Source organism: Lissotriton helveticus, chromosome 5_1 (assembly GCF_964261635.1).
Source record: "Lissotriton helveticus chromosome 5_1, aLisHel1.1, whole genome shotgun sequence".
Classification (NCBI taxonomy): domain Eukaryota; kingdom Metazoa; phylum Chordata; class Amphibia; order Caudata; family Salamandridae; genus Lissotriton; species Lissotriton helveticus.
In genome coordinates, this window is record NC_136065.1 from 377,602,446 (window position 1) to 377,620,008 (window position 17,563).

The following is a 17,563-nucleotide window of genomic DNA, read 5'->3' on the forward strand; positions in this document are numbered from 1 at the left end:
CTGGTTTTCTGAGTTGTCTCCGTAAGACAATGAATTTGTAGCAAATAATATACAAGTATTGTTTGTTCTCCCACAGTGTCAAACGTTTTAAAAGCCCCTACACTGTGTATGAGTTCAGATTCACCACAAGTTACTAAGTGCATGGTATGGTAGATGCATGTCAATGCTCCCCTCTCAGGTGAAATAAACTCAGCATCACAATAATGCTTTTCTGGAAACTACAATTGTAAACTGAAAGCTGCACTCTAATCTCTTAGAAGTTTTCTTAGGAACCCTGCAGCTGTGGCTGCTGAATATCAAGGCACCATAGATCTTGAGTCCACCTAATGCCTCATTCTTCCACCAATTTACATTCCTTGTGTCTTTATTTTGCTCTTGCATATTATTTTTCCCCCTTTTTACTGATTTCTCTCTTTCTTCCTTTTCTGGCTTTCTCTCTCTTCTTCTGTGTTAAAGCTGGTGATGAAAAATAAGTCATGAGCCCCAAAAATGAGTTCTGATGCCGATCACCTGAAACCACGGGCACAAATTAAGCACAGCTTGTTTGTATATTACGATTCTGTCTGCCCAATAAAACAAGATAACAGATGTAACCCTATTAAATTAGGAAAATAGGAACAGCACAAGTGTAATCTAGTAATTCAAATCAAACATCTGTCGCAGTCTTAAAAATCAGACAACTAGTCAATGTGCTGATGCAAGCTATTCTCACATCTTCAGAGTGATCACGGCATTCATGCACAACAGCATCTTGCACCAAGTCAGCACTCCTGGACGTGGGTTCTCTTTGTTGTCTTGGTGACTGAAGATATCAATCCTTGAAGTAATCTAACTTACAAAGAACTGGTTAAGCGAAAGAAAGTCCACCCAACAAGAGCAACAGCCATGCCCAAAGCCTGTGCTGCCCTCCACCCAAGGGATCTGGGAGTGATGTTGGGTTGGAGTTCAGGTGTTACTCGAAAGGAATACTCATGAAGAAAACAAAAGAACTAGTTAAGGCCACCTTTTTATTGTGGAAATCCTACAGCACGCAAAGTGTTACCATACAAAGTCAACAAATGCAACTTAACAACAGCCCCAAATCGAAAACACATCATGGGTTTGGTTTGAATAAAGTACAATGCTTGGAAACAGGGGCTTTTCTGACAGAAAATAAAAAAGGAATCCGAAGCTCTATGCCGGGTGTACAAAGCCTTCCTCTTGGTTTGAGACTACCACCAGGCACAGTTGTACCATTCCTGGTTATCCAATCCCCAACAACTCCTAGATGTAGCTTGTCTGTACTGGAATGGACTCTGTCCATGGCATGCCATCAATGTACACAAGTTCACTGGTGCTCTGTGGAGTTGGCCTTAAGGCATTTTTGTATATTTTATCTGTATGGATGTCCAGATTTTATTTAATGAATGATTTTACAGGCTAGGTCTGATTTCACAAAAACTGCAATTTAGTCCCACGCAGATCTGTGTTAAAAAACTGAAACTTGATTATGCACATAATTCACAAAAAAGTGTGTGCCTAAGTTTGAGCTGCTTATGTGTAACTTTCCCAGCGAGCAAACAATTTACACATATGCAAATTGCAAGTGATCCCTAACAAAGTGGACAGAATTAGGATACAACAGGAAACTCACAAAATGTACTTATGCAAAATGTGCCTGACCAAGAAGTGGCAAATGAAAAACAATGCAGATAATGCTTACACCAACAAAGGGGCAAATTCCATATAAGTGGTTGCTAAGACAGAAAAGGTGAAATAGGATTTACTCTAATTTCCCTTACTCTTAAAATGCACTTGTTTCAACAAGGTGACCGCAAGTAAAAGAAAACAATGCACCCTATGTATTGAGTGCTACCAGACTCTATTCAACAACGTGAGTTTTGATTCAGGAATGTGTTTGGTTTTGCTTAGAAAAAGTTCTACAATGTTTGTTTAATGATCAGGTTCCAGGGTTTTACACATGCGCTCCAGCCTCCATGAGCAAATTGCGCATGCACCTGTGTAAAGGTGTCCTTTAAAAAAAGACATACTTTTCCTCTGACATTTTGCACAATCCTTGAGGAAATCTATGTGAATCACCCATCTATGAGCATTCTAGTACCCAGATATAAGCTATGCATGTCACATCCTATGGCAATCAACTTGACCTTGTTGAATAAGGACCCTTTTCTTTTAATGTAGAAAACTGTTATTGTGTTAGAGGGAAATGAGTAGATGTTATGTCATTTCAAATTTAAAAAGTGTACATATAGAGGCCCAATAAGAATCATCGATTCTTATTGGGCATATAGAGGCCCAATAAGAATCCTCGTCCTCCTGCACAAGGCCAATTGTTCATATAAATTCTTTGAACTCTATAGAAGATTGTAGAATAGGTCATACCAAACCTCTGAATACCACACTCTAGTTCTCATGCAAACAACCTCTGACGACCCCTTGGCTGAGAAGTTCCTTCCTTCCATCTAGTGGATGGTATGGCCCCAGCAGAACCCACCACAAGGAACACGTGGAATGGTCAAGCCATTCAGCGTAGGTTACAATTAGTGCTGGGCTTCCAGATGCATCCAACCTGTTTCTTTTAATCCATGTCATCCTCCAGGAGTCCAAAATATAAATGACTAAATGAGTGGGATAGCCAGGAAGAGAAGCAGGCATGACTAGAAGGTATTGCTGTAAAGTGGGACATATGCTGCTGTGATCAGAGAGGTTTATGGGATACTATACTGAGATTGCAAAGCTGGATTGTGTAGTTAATATGTTAAAAACAGAATGCATGACTGTTAGTGAGGGGATGGGGAAGAGGTATTTTGATGCCAAGCGACATTCAATACAGTTGTTCAAGCTGACTGAATCCTGTTGGAGGATCCTTTCGCATTTCAGTTCCTCCTACAGTCTGACAGGAGATGGTGACTGTGTGTTGTTGGTGATTCTCCCACCAGCCAGGAATTGACTGTTCTTCCTGTTGGCCAGTGCCTGCCAGTTCTGAGAGTCTGGTAGAGATAGTTGTCAATTTCACCTTTGAGGGAAGCTGGGCTGGGCCAATGCCAACCACATAACAAGCATTCTTCTGGTGTCACATTGTCTTGTAACCTATTGCAATAACAACTCATGAGTTTTGGACACCTCCTGAGGAATGCTTCATTCCAACTGGTCAGGACTTGTTGCCAACAGACCTGATGTAAACTCTCCCACCGTCACCCAGAGTAATTTGGGTCTAGTTATAAAACACCTCGTCCTCGGAGAGCGAGCTGCTGTCCACATAGTGAATGGAGCTGTTTAGAAGCTGCCTGTTGGCACTAAAGGCAACACCCTTCCTCTCCCCGGCGGAGATCGCCTCTTGTCTTTCAGAGCTGTTGGTCCTGGAGTCTCCTGTCGGAGGAGAGCTGCCAATGGTTTCGGCTGGAAGTGCCCCATTCGCAACCCAGTTCTCAGCCCTCAGGTACTGGTATGTCCGTGCTGGAGAAGTCAGGGCAGAGCCGTTGTAGGGTTGGAGACTTCCATCCAGTATTGATCCACCAGGGCCATGGGGAAAGCTTAGGAGCCTCCCTTGAAGATACAAGCTCTCCAGGTCTGGAAGGAGAAAAAACAGAATGCAGTGATAAAGTAGTCAGGAACTATATTGAATTCATGAAAACACTTGATGTAGAGACTTAACATGCAAATCGCGAGCCGTAAACTCTATATTCCGGGTCACTGAAATAATGCAGCAATAGAGAACCACATTTTGTTGCAGTGTTAACTAACGTAGGGCCTGATTTTGAGTTAGGTGGATGGGATACTCAGTGACAGACATGACGGATATCCCGTCAGCCCTATTACAAGTGCATTACATCCTACAGCACCTGTAATAAGGAGGATGGGATAGCCATCGTCTTTGTGACAGAGTAACCCGTCCAACACACTCTAAATCAGCTCCTTATGTAGTAAGAAAAGGCAAATTGTGTGGGATAATGCAGCAGATTTTTATGCAGTACTATTTCATTATTTTGTCACTTTAACACACAATGATAATTTCTGGTCAAACTTTTGCCTTGTCATAAATTAAACCCTGAAAACAACGATAAGCAACTAAAGGGAGATCAGATAACCTTTGTAAAGCATCTGCTACTGCGCTGCACCAATGTGGGGCGCTTTTATTTAACAACATTGGTTCCATATCAACTATTAACATTTTTTGGTTGAAAACTGCAAAAAGGCAGAAAATGTCACGGATTAAAATTTGCATAATTCCAGCAGCTCAGTGTATAGTGCTGGGAATATGGATGAATGGAGCTGTTATACCCTGCCTCCTCTAACTTGTCGAAGTTGAGGAAAAAGCATCACATAGATTGTGAAGTTGATTATGTTTACTTCTTCATATTTGAGTAGAAATAATGTGAAAAAATCAAAAGTTCAGTCTTTATAAATTTAAGAAATGGGTTACTTGCTGATTACATGTAAAGCATTTCTTTCATTCCGAACTTAAATTGAATCTTAAATAAAGTTTATAACATAGGGCTAGATTTACAAGTACCTTGTAACACTTTTGCGCCGCCATTGTGTCACTTTTAGTGACGCATCTACAGAGTAAACAATGTGCCATGTTGTGGCCCATTTACAACATAGCGCATCTAGGCAGATGCATCACCTTGTAAAGCCCTGTGCCAATTTCTACCTGCGTCAGGTATAATGTATGCAGGGTGGGTGTTACCACGCAGGAAAGCCTCGTAGAAGGGACACAGTGAAATCTATAAGATTTCACTGCACCACTTTTAGGACGCCACTGCGTCAAAACCCTACACCTGCTTGGAGCAGGCATAAGGAGTGACGCAAAGTGTGATGTGATGATAGAGACTGTATACCAGACATTATGGTAATCGCCTAAGCAAGAAATGATCTGATCATGCTATGTATGGCCCTGCAACAAATATAACAACTGTGCTGAGGCAATGTACACGACCAACATTACACTGAGACTTCTTCGAGTGTACCCCAAAATAATGTATGTGTATGTAAGCGGGAACGGAATGTAGGCATTAGCTTGATGTTGTTGTCAATTGTATTATTGTATGTCATTCGTGCTCTGTAATTTCGTGACGGATGACTGAGAAAATTGTACAACAAACATGATGTCAGTTATGATAAAATCAGAAAATACCAATAAAGATATTTAACAAAAAAATAAATAAGGAGTGACGCGGAGTATTAGGAATAAGCCTCCCAATGCATTGCTGGAATTGTGCCGTGCTTGTGACATGACTCCAGCAATGTGTGACTTTTGCGCCGATAGATGTGTCAAAATTTCGACTGCATCTATCAATCCTGCACCATGGTGGCGTAGTGGTTTTGCACGCAGGTGCAGGGAAACCGACGCATCTATACAGATGCAGTTTCTTGTAAATAAGCCCCATAGATCCTGGAAGGACAGAAATATGACAGCTTATTAGGACTTCCGCGTAAACTAAATACAACTCATTTAGATTTACACTATGTTTATGCCCAAAAATAGACAGCCTTGATGCCTAGCAATGGTTAACATTATTTCAAGTTCATCTGCCCAACGTTTTTAAGCTCTTGAATACCTTTTGTGTTTTTCTTTAAAAAAATATTGGGATTGTTTGCTAAGTAGACTGTTTACTTAAACTGTGTTCCTCCTGCATAAAGCATCAGGTTAATACAAAATTTGCTAACCATTTTGACAAAATGTTAAAAATATAACAGTCTGAAAAATCAGCTACTTAATATCATGGGGCCCGATTCACAGAGGTAAACTGAGACGAAAGTCTTACTTTACGACTTTCAGTATTCACAAAGGGCATTTACGTGTTGTAAAGTTAGACCTATGTCTCAGTTAAAGCCCATATGATGAAGTGTTATTGTTGCTTGTTGATTAATAGTAACAAAGTCAGCTGAGAGGTTGAGCAGGAGGCAGGAGTTATTTTGTTGTTGAAGAGGAGGACATTTTTGACTACTTACTGATAGTTGTCAATGTGCTGCAGAGTGATCTGAAACCTAATTAATAAATAACATGGTAGAGGTATACTAGGTAGGACGTTGTTCTTGATGATCTGAACCTGCAGGTGGAAAGTGACAAATGACTATTGTATTGTCAATCTTCTGATGAAAGTTAGGTTATAAAATACCACAAAGAGTTGCAATGTCAACTGAAAGCAAAAAGTATGTAAATAATCGTAACGTGGGTGATGTGTGCACTGAGTAGTATGGTAAGAGCTAAAGGAATGTGATGGTCCTGCAGAGCAAGAATTATGAAGAGCAGTGTTGTGCATGGTTCAATGAATAGGCTGAACGAATGTTCCAGTGTGGCTACAATGGCCATTTAGCCAGAGCAATGAACTATTCTGTGAAGGTTCTCTAAGGCAGATAATCAAACGTTGTTCAACATTTAGGATGGGTGTGCCAGATACAATCCAAAGAAAACACTACGGAAGTCTGGGGAGTCAGTTGATGCTTAGGAGGGTGGTTTAGAGCTTCAATTGAGTAGGAAGAAGAATTTATTCCCAGGCGGAATATCTTGAATGTGTGGGAATTATTATTTATGATGCATAGTCACCAGAATCTTAATAATGACTACTGAATGTTGTGTCAGGGCAGATAGATCAATTAAAGGCTGCCCATATTACCAATGTGATTTGAGACTGTGTCTATATCCATTTTGGGTGAAGCCAGTGTGGGGTTTGGTAGTCGAGCAACTATTGCATTAGGTTTATGTGATGAGGATGGATGGTGTTGTGTTGGGGTGTGTAAAAACTTAAATCTTGCCTGTATCATGTTCATATATATTCCCATATAGTAGAATGTTAGTAATCACACACATAACCTAGAATGCATCATCAATGTTAATCAAATATGATTATCATTTTATGGTTATGTAAAGCTACTTCCATATTTGAAAGTTTGTTAATTATCATGACCTTAGTAGGCCTGTAAACCAGAGGGTTTAGAGTTGTACCTTTGGACATTTCCTAATAGTGCAGCCTTACTTTCAAACTTGGCAAGTGAAAGTGGGATTTCCAGAGAAGATTGGCACCTGTATTGTGTACATGAATTAAATGTACTTCTGAAGGACGTCCTGCATTTCCTGAGGGAGAAGATCCCACCAACTACTAATTAGGCATGTTTTTGCTAGGAGTTACAATATTCTGTCATGTGAGTACAAATAGAAATGACAATAGTCATTGATCTTTTGCTGTACTCTCTGCTATTTTGCATTATACGCCACTGAATGCCCAGTGAAAGGTAAGAATTGCTCAGTATTTGTGAAACTCAATCACTTTGCAAAAGTTTGAGGATCCGCTGGAACCAATTCCAGCCCAATCAAACAAGTCAAAATACACCAAAATATCGAATCGGTTGAAGCAATTCAGAAGGACCAGCACTGGAGATGGATAAAGATATTCTAGAAGATGTCATTCAGTTCATATACAGAAAAATTAGACCTTTCAACACAAAACACTCAACGGAGCCATCAAATCATAACCCAAGGACAACCAGCCACCTCCCTTATTAATATAGGAGTGGCAGTAAATGTGATGTTGAATATACAATGATGCAAATTACACCCAACACCAAAGACGCTAAAGTCAATATCTATGGCTTTGGAAGCATGACATCATTACATTGAGAGGAAACTTCTCTGCAGGGTTCAATCAAGATAACCATCAAATAGTTGTAGAGATTCTCATAACAGCAAAAGACACCAGCACGCTCTTTAGCTGCAAGACTAATGCAGCAGCAGTCAGAGGAAGTTTCAAGGGAACATCATTTATTTACATCAGTGGTTCCTAACCTGTGTTCAAGGACCTCTGAAGGTACGCAAAGCCTATTTCTGGGGTCGGTGACTGCTTAGAAAATTATATCATATTATTAGATTAATAAAGTGCATATAAATAAAGAAGCTAAATGTACAGTTGAAGATTTGAAAAAGATCTGTAAATGCGAATGAATTTTAAATTGGAAGCTAAAAATTAAGTCAGTATACTCAGATTAATTTGTGGGAGCAGTGAATCAAAGAGAGTATAGTATGGACAATGAGTGGCCTCAATTACATTTAGAAAAGCTCAAACCTTCTTATTAAAATTGAGATTTGTTTTTATTTCCTTGTGAATTAAATAAAATATTTCAGCATTTGTGTATTGGTTTGATGAATGTTTTTTTCTGTAGTTTTGTATTGCTCTTCAAATCATCAAAATGCTTAAGCCAGGGTTCCTGGCGTCCAGAAATGACTCAGTGGGGGTCCCCGGGATCCAGTAATGATTACGTGGAGATCCACAGAAGTCAAAAGGTTAAGAACCACTGGTTTACATCATTACTCATTGCAGTGTAAAGCCTTACAGCTCAAATCGATTTGTGTCAGTGAGATTTGGGCCATATTAATTCCATGATAGTGTCTCCAGAAAGATTGGTGAGATATAGTTTAACCCCTCCTATGCTCATGACGAGCTCCCCTCGTCATGAGCCACGGTTCTCGTGTGCTCATGACGAGCTGAGCTCGTCATGACCGTTAGAACACTCAGGTGCGGGGCTAATTCCCCTCCTGTGCTGAGCGTTCTAAAGAACGGGTGTGTTCATGATGAGCTCAGCTCGTCATGAGCACCGGGGCACTGTGCGCGCCCCCCCCCCTCCAGCAGAGGGGGGGAATCGGCCCCACAGCCAAGGGGTTAAAGGGTCAACTAAACGCCTATTTTTGAATCCTAGGACTCTCCATTGTCGAGCATACATGCTTCCAATATTGAAAGATAAATGTGGTTTAATTTTGGCTTTCTCTCACCTAAACTTGCCTCCCTTCAATTCAAGTCAATGGAGAAAATATATTCCCCCATTTATTTGTACAAAATCTCCCTATTTCATGTTTACAAATGTTGTCATGTATGAGACAATGTGAAGGAAAAGATCAGATGATGATCTGGTGAGAGGGGAGATTGGCCTAATACGGACACAAGAGGTCTAAGGAGGTGCCACCCTTTGATGTGGCCCTTAGTGGAAGATGCTTGGGTTCACATGCTCTATATGCTGTGTGGAACTGGAGGCTGAGACATCAATTCCCACTTCAAAATGGCAGGAAGACTGCTCTTCAGTGTGGCACCACAAAAAGAAAAATGGCAGCCACAGATGACTACCTCCTGGCTGGATGACTCTCCTTGCTGCGAATGGAGACTTTCCTGCTTCGAGGCCGGCAGGCAGTGGCAAAGGAGCACAGTAGACAATTAGGGTTGCTACTTTTCTAAGAGAAACCTACTGACTATGGGGCATATTTACAAGACAATGGTGCAGAATGGTGCCACAAGCAATTTTGCTGCGCCAAGCTGCATCATTGTCTAAGTGCAAGAATGTGGTGAATTTACAAGAATACAGCGCATTCTTGCACTGACCCCTCTGCTAAACTGCAGCCGTGCGCCAATGCAGACAACCTTGCACCGTTGCAGGGACGATTGTTGTTGAGCAGCAAGGAGCGTTTTGCTCTTTCTATGTGTGCTGCAGGATGCAGCACACATAGAAAGAGCAAAAAACAAGGAGAAATTAAAGTATTTCACTTTGCTGCACCAACCTTACTCCTCCCCTGGGGAGGCATACGTTTTTGGTGCTGCCTCAGATTCATGATTCCTTGTCCTTGTCAATAAGCCATGGATGTTACTGAGGACGCCCACAGCAACACCAATTGCATGCCCCTTTAACGCAGAGAATTGCGCCAAAGAGAACTATATTTACAAGACCGCGTTAAGCCATGCAAAGTGGCGTAGAGCTGCCTTGTAAATATGGAGTAGGACACAGTGCGTCTTACAAAAAGGGACACTCTGGTGGCGCAGGGACCTTGTAAATGAAGCCCTATGTGTTTATGTTTTGAAACGATGAAGAGCCCAGGAAGTAGCAGATGAATACTGTAATGCCCAGCATAAGTCAGCATTCTAGTGCTGAGCCTGTATTCACACTAAACACCCACCCACCACTGATGTCACTGGTCAGGTGACACAGCTTCAATAAAAGAGGCCGAGCCCACGTGCTCTGGGCCAGTTGCACCATACCTCCAGTGTGTCCTGTGTTTGCGTGTGACTGATTGCCAGCATGAGGGCCTAGGGCCCATCACAGACCTTTTCAATGGCGGCGAGGCGGTACCGCTAGCCACGCGTGCCGCAGCTAAGAGAAAACTTGAGGGGAACGGGGAAGAGAGCTGCCTACAGCAAAGGCACACCCCCTAGGATGAATCGAGCCGGCCGCAGAGAGGCCCACGAGGCGTTTGTCGAGCCCCGGGCCTGGAGAAGGAGGAGGTGACCGGGAGTCCACCCCGCACCTCTCCAGCCTGCTCAATGCCGCCCTGCTGCGGCGGTGCCCCCCAGAGGATAAGCGGACCGGCCAGAGCCCACCTGTACCGGCCGCAAGTGAGCCTGAAGAAAAGTGCGGACCGACCGGAGCCCACCCGCGTCGGCTGTGAATGTGCCCACCGATACTGAAGCCCTCGCGGAGCCCACCTGCGGATCAAGAGTGGCCCGTTGGCCGAAGGTGAGCCCATACGTATGTGGAAATCAAAAGCAGGGCCCACCCGCAACGATCACAACACTCATAATGGCGGCCGCCTGCTAGCGCGCCGCCCGGGACGTGTGCAAAGCGGAGCCCACCCGCTATAGACATAAGCATTGCCCGATAATCAAGCAGGACTCGCGGAGCCCACCCGCGGCCTGCCTGCAGCGTCCCCCGCCGCGCAGCATATGTGAAGTGCGGCGGCGGGGTGAGCAAACGTTAATGGGAGCGCCCGCAGCGTGCGAGGAGCTGCGGGACACTAATACAGAAGCGGAGCCCACCCGCTGTAAATGTGAACTGTGCCTGAAAAGTGCGAGTGACAACGGCTACTGGCTCCCCCAGTGAAGCGAGGCCAGCGGAGCCCACCCGCGGCCTGCTTGCAGCGTCTCCCGCCGCGTGTGTGAAGTGCGGCGGCGGGGTGACTAAACTTTACCGTGGAGCGCCAGCAGCGAGAGGGGAGCTGCTAGGCGCCGAGACACTTAAAGCGGAGCCCACCCTCTGTACGACACTGACACCCCCACCCCCGCGAAGCGTGTGGCTGCCGCGGTGGGGGGGGGGAAGGAGAGAGAAGCCAGCGTCCGGCCCGCAGCCGGTGAAAAGCAGCGTCCAGCCCCCTGCAAAGTACAACGGAGAACAAACTCACCGCAGGAGGAGAGTTGTCGCGCTGTTGGCCGCCTGCCTCGCCGCACTGCTGGTCCCTGTGTGTGCGCGGCCGATGCAGGGAGCGGCCTGGAGACCGGCTGACACAGACTCTCGCCCCTCCCCGCCGTGCAGCATGTGAGGACTGGAGCTGCGGCGGCAGGGTGCAAGAAGAAAGGCAGCATCAGGCCTGGGGGCACTTCTGTAGTTTCAAATGAGCCCCGCAGCGGTGAAAACACAAGCCCCACACACACGACCTGGACAGTGAGTGTCTAGTGCCAGGGGCCGTGTGCACCATATAAAAAGGAATCCATGTGCAGCAAGGAAGGAGCGGAGCTCACCCGCATTCAGCCCTCCTGCAAGCTGGAACACCGTCCAAAGGTACAAGTCCCAACACACCAGGCACGTACCTCGCTAAAAGGGAGTCACAAGAAGGTGTCAGCAGGAGGGGACATCTCGCACTGGGAGAAGAGTGCACGAGCCCCTGCAGCGTCGAGAACCTGTCCAGGTTCACGAGAAGACAAGCAAAGTGACAGCAGAGCCATCTAGTGGCCATTGTGAGTAATTGCGCCCCCAACATGTAGGAATTGGGCATATGTTGGCAGAGTGAGAGGCTCCAACGAAAGAAAGGACATGTAACCTGTTCAGGACAGATCTGCTCCAGGTACCAAGGAACAGCCCGCAGCACCCCTGAACACCTTTGCCCGAGTGACGCCCAGAGACGGATAGAGAACCACCTGCTCGCAGGTGGCTACTCCCAAGAAGAGAGGAACGCGCCACAAAGCACAAGGAAGGTTGCAGCAAAAGACTACGAAAGGCAGCAACCTGCCCGCAGTCACGTCCAAAGTAGTATACAAGCCATCACGCCGCCGAGGAAGATAAAAGGTAATGGCGTAGGAGCGCGCCAGAAGCACAAAAGAGCGCAAAGAAAACCCCAAGAACGCACCAGGAAGTGCGAAAGCGCATTGACGCAACTGCGCAGCAGTGCAGACCGCACTAGCCCAAAGCAGCAAGTCACAAGGAAGAAACTGCGAAGGAAAGAAAATGTTGCGCAGACAACCCGCAGCGGTGAGGATCCAACGCAGAAGCAACATGACCACTCAGCCTGGTCACCAAGCATGAAGACGGCCAGCCAGATAGCCGCACCAAGAAGTCGACCAGCCAGATGGTCGCACCGAGAAGCCTACCTGTCAGTGATCGGCAGAAGGGACCAGCACGAGGTCCAAGAAGTTCAGACAAGGCGCGGTCCGAGGACATGGACCCACGAACTTCAACCCCGTAATTAATGAAAGCGACAGAAAGAGGAAGTGAAGGTCGCGACGCTAACACAGGGAAGTGAGTGACAAGAAGACAGTGTCCTAGGACTAGGACAAGACCAGGACGACACGTGCAGAGTGCGCGCGCTGCATGGGGAAGCCTGGCCAGAGAATATGAAGAAAAGGGGACCAGGGTACGTCGCGAGAAGAGGAGAAGAGAAGAAGAAAGATCGGAGTGGCACGCCGCCACCGAGGAAAGTAAGAAAAGAGAAGTCAGAGTGGCACGCAGCCACTTCAAGAAGAAGGAAGAAAGAACAGAGTGGCCACCGCCACTAAGAAGAAAAGAAGAAGGGAGAAGTCGGAATGGCACGCTGCCACTGCAAGAAGAAGCCGCTCCTGCGGAAAGAAGCAAGGTGACAGGCACTGGAACACCTGAGTGCAATGGAAGACAAGCCTGGCAAGAGCACCGGCAGCGCAGACCAAAAAGACAACCACTTACGAGCCATCCATCCACATGGCGAACGCAGAAGAGAGCAAGCTAGACTGTTGGCGACATCTACCTCTGGGGTTGGGCGGAAGATTGGATGGCGAGACTACTCAGGCCTCCGGAAGCTGAGGAACTGACCACCTCGCACCAGCCCGTGGCAACCCAGAATCAGAGGCCTCAAGGGACTCTGGTGGCAGCAAGTCCCGCACGGGAGACAGGTCTACAGAAGCGCGTCTGCAGGACCCAAGGGGATGAAAGCCTCGCAAGCAATGAGAAGAGTCTACAACTCAACCTTCAGGTGGAACTAGGACACGACGGTGAGGCTCGTGGAGCGCCCTGCTCACGGCCCGAAGGCTATGGTGGAGCAACACGACCGAAAACACCAGTCCAGTGGAAGCCTGGCAAAGAGGTCCTCCCGGACATCTGGTGAGAGAGGAATACCGGCGAGAGGGGCATTCTAGTGAGAGGGATGTGTTCACCTACTCTATTCACCTGCCAAGAGTCAACACTAAAGCCTGCCCGGAAAACATCACGAAACCAGAAGACTGTTGACACCTGTGTCATCCATCTATCTCTCATCACCAACGGAGCGAAGCAAATGCAGGGCTGAGAACAGCCGACAGACAGCACAGACAAAGAATGAACCCGCCGAACAACTGCGAACCGTGCCACCGAGAACTGTTAGTCCTGAATGCAAGAACTATACTGCCTGCGGCTTGCAAGCAGCCAAAGAGACTCATTTTGAAAGCACAAGTCCAATGGTACATTTCTATGTTTTCTTTCCCCCACAGGTTTTTGGACTTTTTCTGTTTGGTTTAATTTTTAAACAATTTGGGGAGGGATGTAATGCCCAGCATAAGTCAGCATTCTAGTGCTGAGCCTGTATTCACACTAAACACCCACCCACCACTGATGTCACTGGTCAGGTGACACAGCTTCAATAAAAGAGGCCGAGCCCACGTGCTCTGGGCCAGTTGCACCATATCTCCAGTGTGTCCTGTGTCTGCGTGTGACTGATTGCCAGCATGAGGGCCTAGGGCCCATCACAGACTTTACAAATACGAATTTGTTTGAAACGTCCCGTTCTTTCTTAACATGCACTTTTGCTTCTGTTCATTTTTGTAACCATTTAAGATTATTTTGGACAGGTCTAAAGTAGTTTCAAAGTAATTTCTACTTTGCTGTGTTAGGTTTATACTGAGAAGTGGGAACATTCCTGCTTTCCTGTCTTTCTTTTTCTAAATACAGAACTGCTTTTAGAGACTCAGTAAACCTGCTGCGCACTCACTCTCCCTAAAAAAACTGGTTCTGCTTGCTGATGACGACTGTGGCGCCTGCTTCTGGCCGGGCCGAGGGCCCGGAGAGCGAGAAGGTGCCGATTAATTAAAACGACCCAGTTTGTTGTCAGAGCAGCTGCTGCCGCCAGCGGGGGCCGCCATCTTCTGTGTGACAAATCGTCTTTGGAAGGAGAGCCTCAGTGCTCTCCAAGAACCCTAACCTGATTAGGAAAGTCGGCACGACAAAAATATCAGCTGCCTTTGGGCACAGTACGTCCTGGGAGAAAGAAGGGAAAGAAAGAAGGGCAGTTGCTAAAAAGATATCCGTCCATGTCGTGATACGCACCACCGACCCTCTTCACACCAAAAGCCTGTTTCTGGGTGCTCAACCTTCACAGATATTTTCCCATATGTGTTAATACCGGTAACCAGTCATAGACATGCAGTGCAATTTTGGTAGCCAATGTCAGTTATGTAAAGAAACGTTTTTAACCAATCACAGATTTGTTCTGGTATGGTGCTAACCAATCAAGGATATATTTGCAGAGTGCTGGTAATAAAACTGAGATTTGTTTTGCTAAACTGGGAACCATTCATAGATAAGGCGCTGCGCACTAGTGGCCTATCCAACCTATCGCATGCCCACACTCATTCAGCTAATAATGGCCGTTTTCCAGGGAGAATATTAAAAAGAAACATATGCACAGTACTGTGTGTTATGCTTTTTTGGCTTAGCCTTGGTGTACGAATATGAGGCAGGGAACGTCCTAAATGTATCAATGGAATCATCTAAAAATACAACAATGAGCTCTTTTGTAGGCAGAACCTATTTTAAGTGGGGTGATGCATTTACCACTAACTGTGTTGGTAACCTGTTACAGATATGTTATGGTACAATGTTAACCAGCACTAGATATGATGTTCTAGGTAATCACAACATCCGCTGAACACTATCCAGTGTAGAAAATCTACGATTTTATTTTTAAGCATTTGAGTAATCTACCAGATATCTAACTTCGTTTCGAAATATTAACAGTTTAATTAGGGATTCACTATGCATGAATGTACTAAGGCGAAGGGAGAGTGACAAAAATGTATGTGTAAAATTAATTTGAAATATAACTATAAACCTTTTGTTCTGGACTGTCCTTTACTGCTTTTATTGATTAAAGTAAAGTATACCTGTGACCGCTCTTTGTATGGAAAAAAATGTAGACGAAGAAGGTGAGACATCCAGCTTTTAGTAGAAACGGGGACTAAATACACAGGTGGGACTTGCTCGTTTTCTTAAATCTATTAAGACACATTTTGTTGACATCTGTACTTAATGAACCATATCAAACTAGAGCAGCTATTTCAATGATTAGGCATTTATTGACAATTATGCACTTTATTCGACCATGAAGTAATAATTTAAAGAGCATGTCTTCCTATGTAATTTTGTTATTATCTGTAATAATCAACCACAGGTTGTGTTTTTAGTAATAAATCATAGATATTCAAATATATGGTTTGGTTTGTAACCAGCCAATTACTGAGTTAGTGTGTTAAAATTTCGAGTACAGAAAGAACTGCTAAAAAAATATTGTGGCCAAATTATCAAGGACAAGAATTAAGAAGGTAAGTGCATGTTGGTAACTTTAGATTTACTATTCTTAACTCACGTTTACATAGCTTGACGATATATATTGTTAAATTAATATATGGGGATTTAAGTAGATTAAAGAATTGTAGTGCACACGCTGTGAACAAAATCACTGCCAGACCCAGGCTTTTTACAAATGACCCTGAAAGCAGATAATGCTTGATAATGAAAGAGAAATCAGGGGGTTGTAACGAAAGTGACGTTATTTTATTACAATGAACATTTTATTCTGGTGTGTTAGTGAACAAGAGAGACTAGGGAGAAGCAAGGAAAGGGGATCATAACGCTTAGTGGACCATAATACTACACTTCGGTTGACATGGAGTTAAAGAAGCTGATTATTGCCATTTCTATTATAGCTACTTGGATTTGATATCAATCTCTGGCCCCAATTTAGTGTATCTATAACATAAGCAGAACACTTGTTTCTTTGTATTCATTTGGTTTTCTAGGGAAATCTTTGCTGAAATTGAAGAATTAACATATTTAGGGCGCCAATAACGACTATGGGCCCGATTTCGATGTTGTTAGGAAAGGCTCCAAACGAGATTCGGATTAAGCGAATCCGATTCGGAGCCTAAGTTTCCCACCAAATCATCCACCGTTCTGTACAACCAAGTACGATGTGAGGAAGCCATCCGGGCTGACCGAATCGGTTCTGAACGTGATACAGGAAGTCCTACTCATTCGGAGCCGAATCGTGCAGCTCAATGGGGCGGTTTCTGTATGAGTGAGAAAAATTACTGATTCTAACAGCCATACCGACTCGGTTTGCAGAGACGAAACGGCTCACCCAGGGCCCTCTGTTTCGTTCAAAGGGGTACCCATGGGTCCCCCCCTTTCCATGCATGCACAGTGTAGCGGACACCATGGGATGCCCTCCACAGGTTGCACGCTTTTCCCCAACCACACCTTTTTTCAATGGGAGCCTGTGTTCACGGTGGGTACACAGCCTCACATTGAATTCAATGAGAGTCCAACCGAACCAAGTCCGTAGACATACGGACACATCGTAATCGGTCGGTGGGACTCAAGGAGTGCGATTCGTATGGAAAGCTTTCCGGAACCAACTCGTCGGAAAGGCATTCCTCACAACATTGTAATCGGCCCCTTAAGGCAAGGCACAGAACTCAGAGAGAACGCCAGAGCACTCTAGGTAAGCCACCTCCTTAGCACTACCACTGATAATGCTGGCTGTACACACAAGTCAATCTTGATTCACATCAAACCATGTAACCTTGAGGACTGCCATACACCTTTGCGAGCACGGATTGGTCTTTCTTAATGCTGTCCACATTCTCATCAGATTCTGATGATTCTGCAACCTATTAACCCACCAAAGAGGTCTACCTCAAAATCTATAAAGCAAAAACGTTTCTTGCTCACACTGGGCCAACCTTGCACTCAGACTTCACAAGAGAACGTGATGTGCTTGCATATGCTGAGAAGCAGAAACCAACAATCAAAGAAGTCAATGAATGGACCGCTTGAGAGCCAGCAAACCTAAAGCAGGGTGGTTTGCAACGGAAATGAACCAAAGCAAACTCAGAGTAGGATATGGCACACTGTAAAATCCATGTAAGAAGATATTACGAATCAGGTAAACAGCAGACCTATCCAAAACCTTTTTAAGTTCTGCTGTGAAACCGCACATCTAGTGTCCCTAAAAACATGCAACATGTGAATTGGCGCATAGCAGAAGAAGTTCCCTGCTCAGGTGAACTTTGCCACCATAAATGTCTGCTGA

The 17,563-nt window shown here is 44.9% G+C and overlaps 1 protein-coding gene across 1 annotated transcript in view; it reads right to left on the reverse strand.

Annotated features, from left to right (window-relative positions):
* Positions 1-987: 987 nt before the first annotated feature.
* FAM131C (family with sequence similarity 131 member C) overlaps positions 988-17,563 on the reverse strand; it is a 396,305-nt gene continuing 379,729 nt past the window's right edge. The window contains exon 7 of the mRNA XM_078642544.1: positions 988-3,570. Within this exon, the coding sequence (XP_078498670.1) occupies positions 3,215-3,570 (356 nt within the window). The 3' untranslated portion in view covers positions 988-3,214. The remainder of the gene's footprint in view (positions 3,571-17,563) is intronic.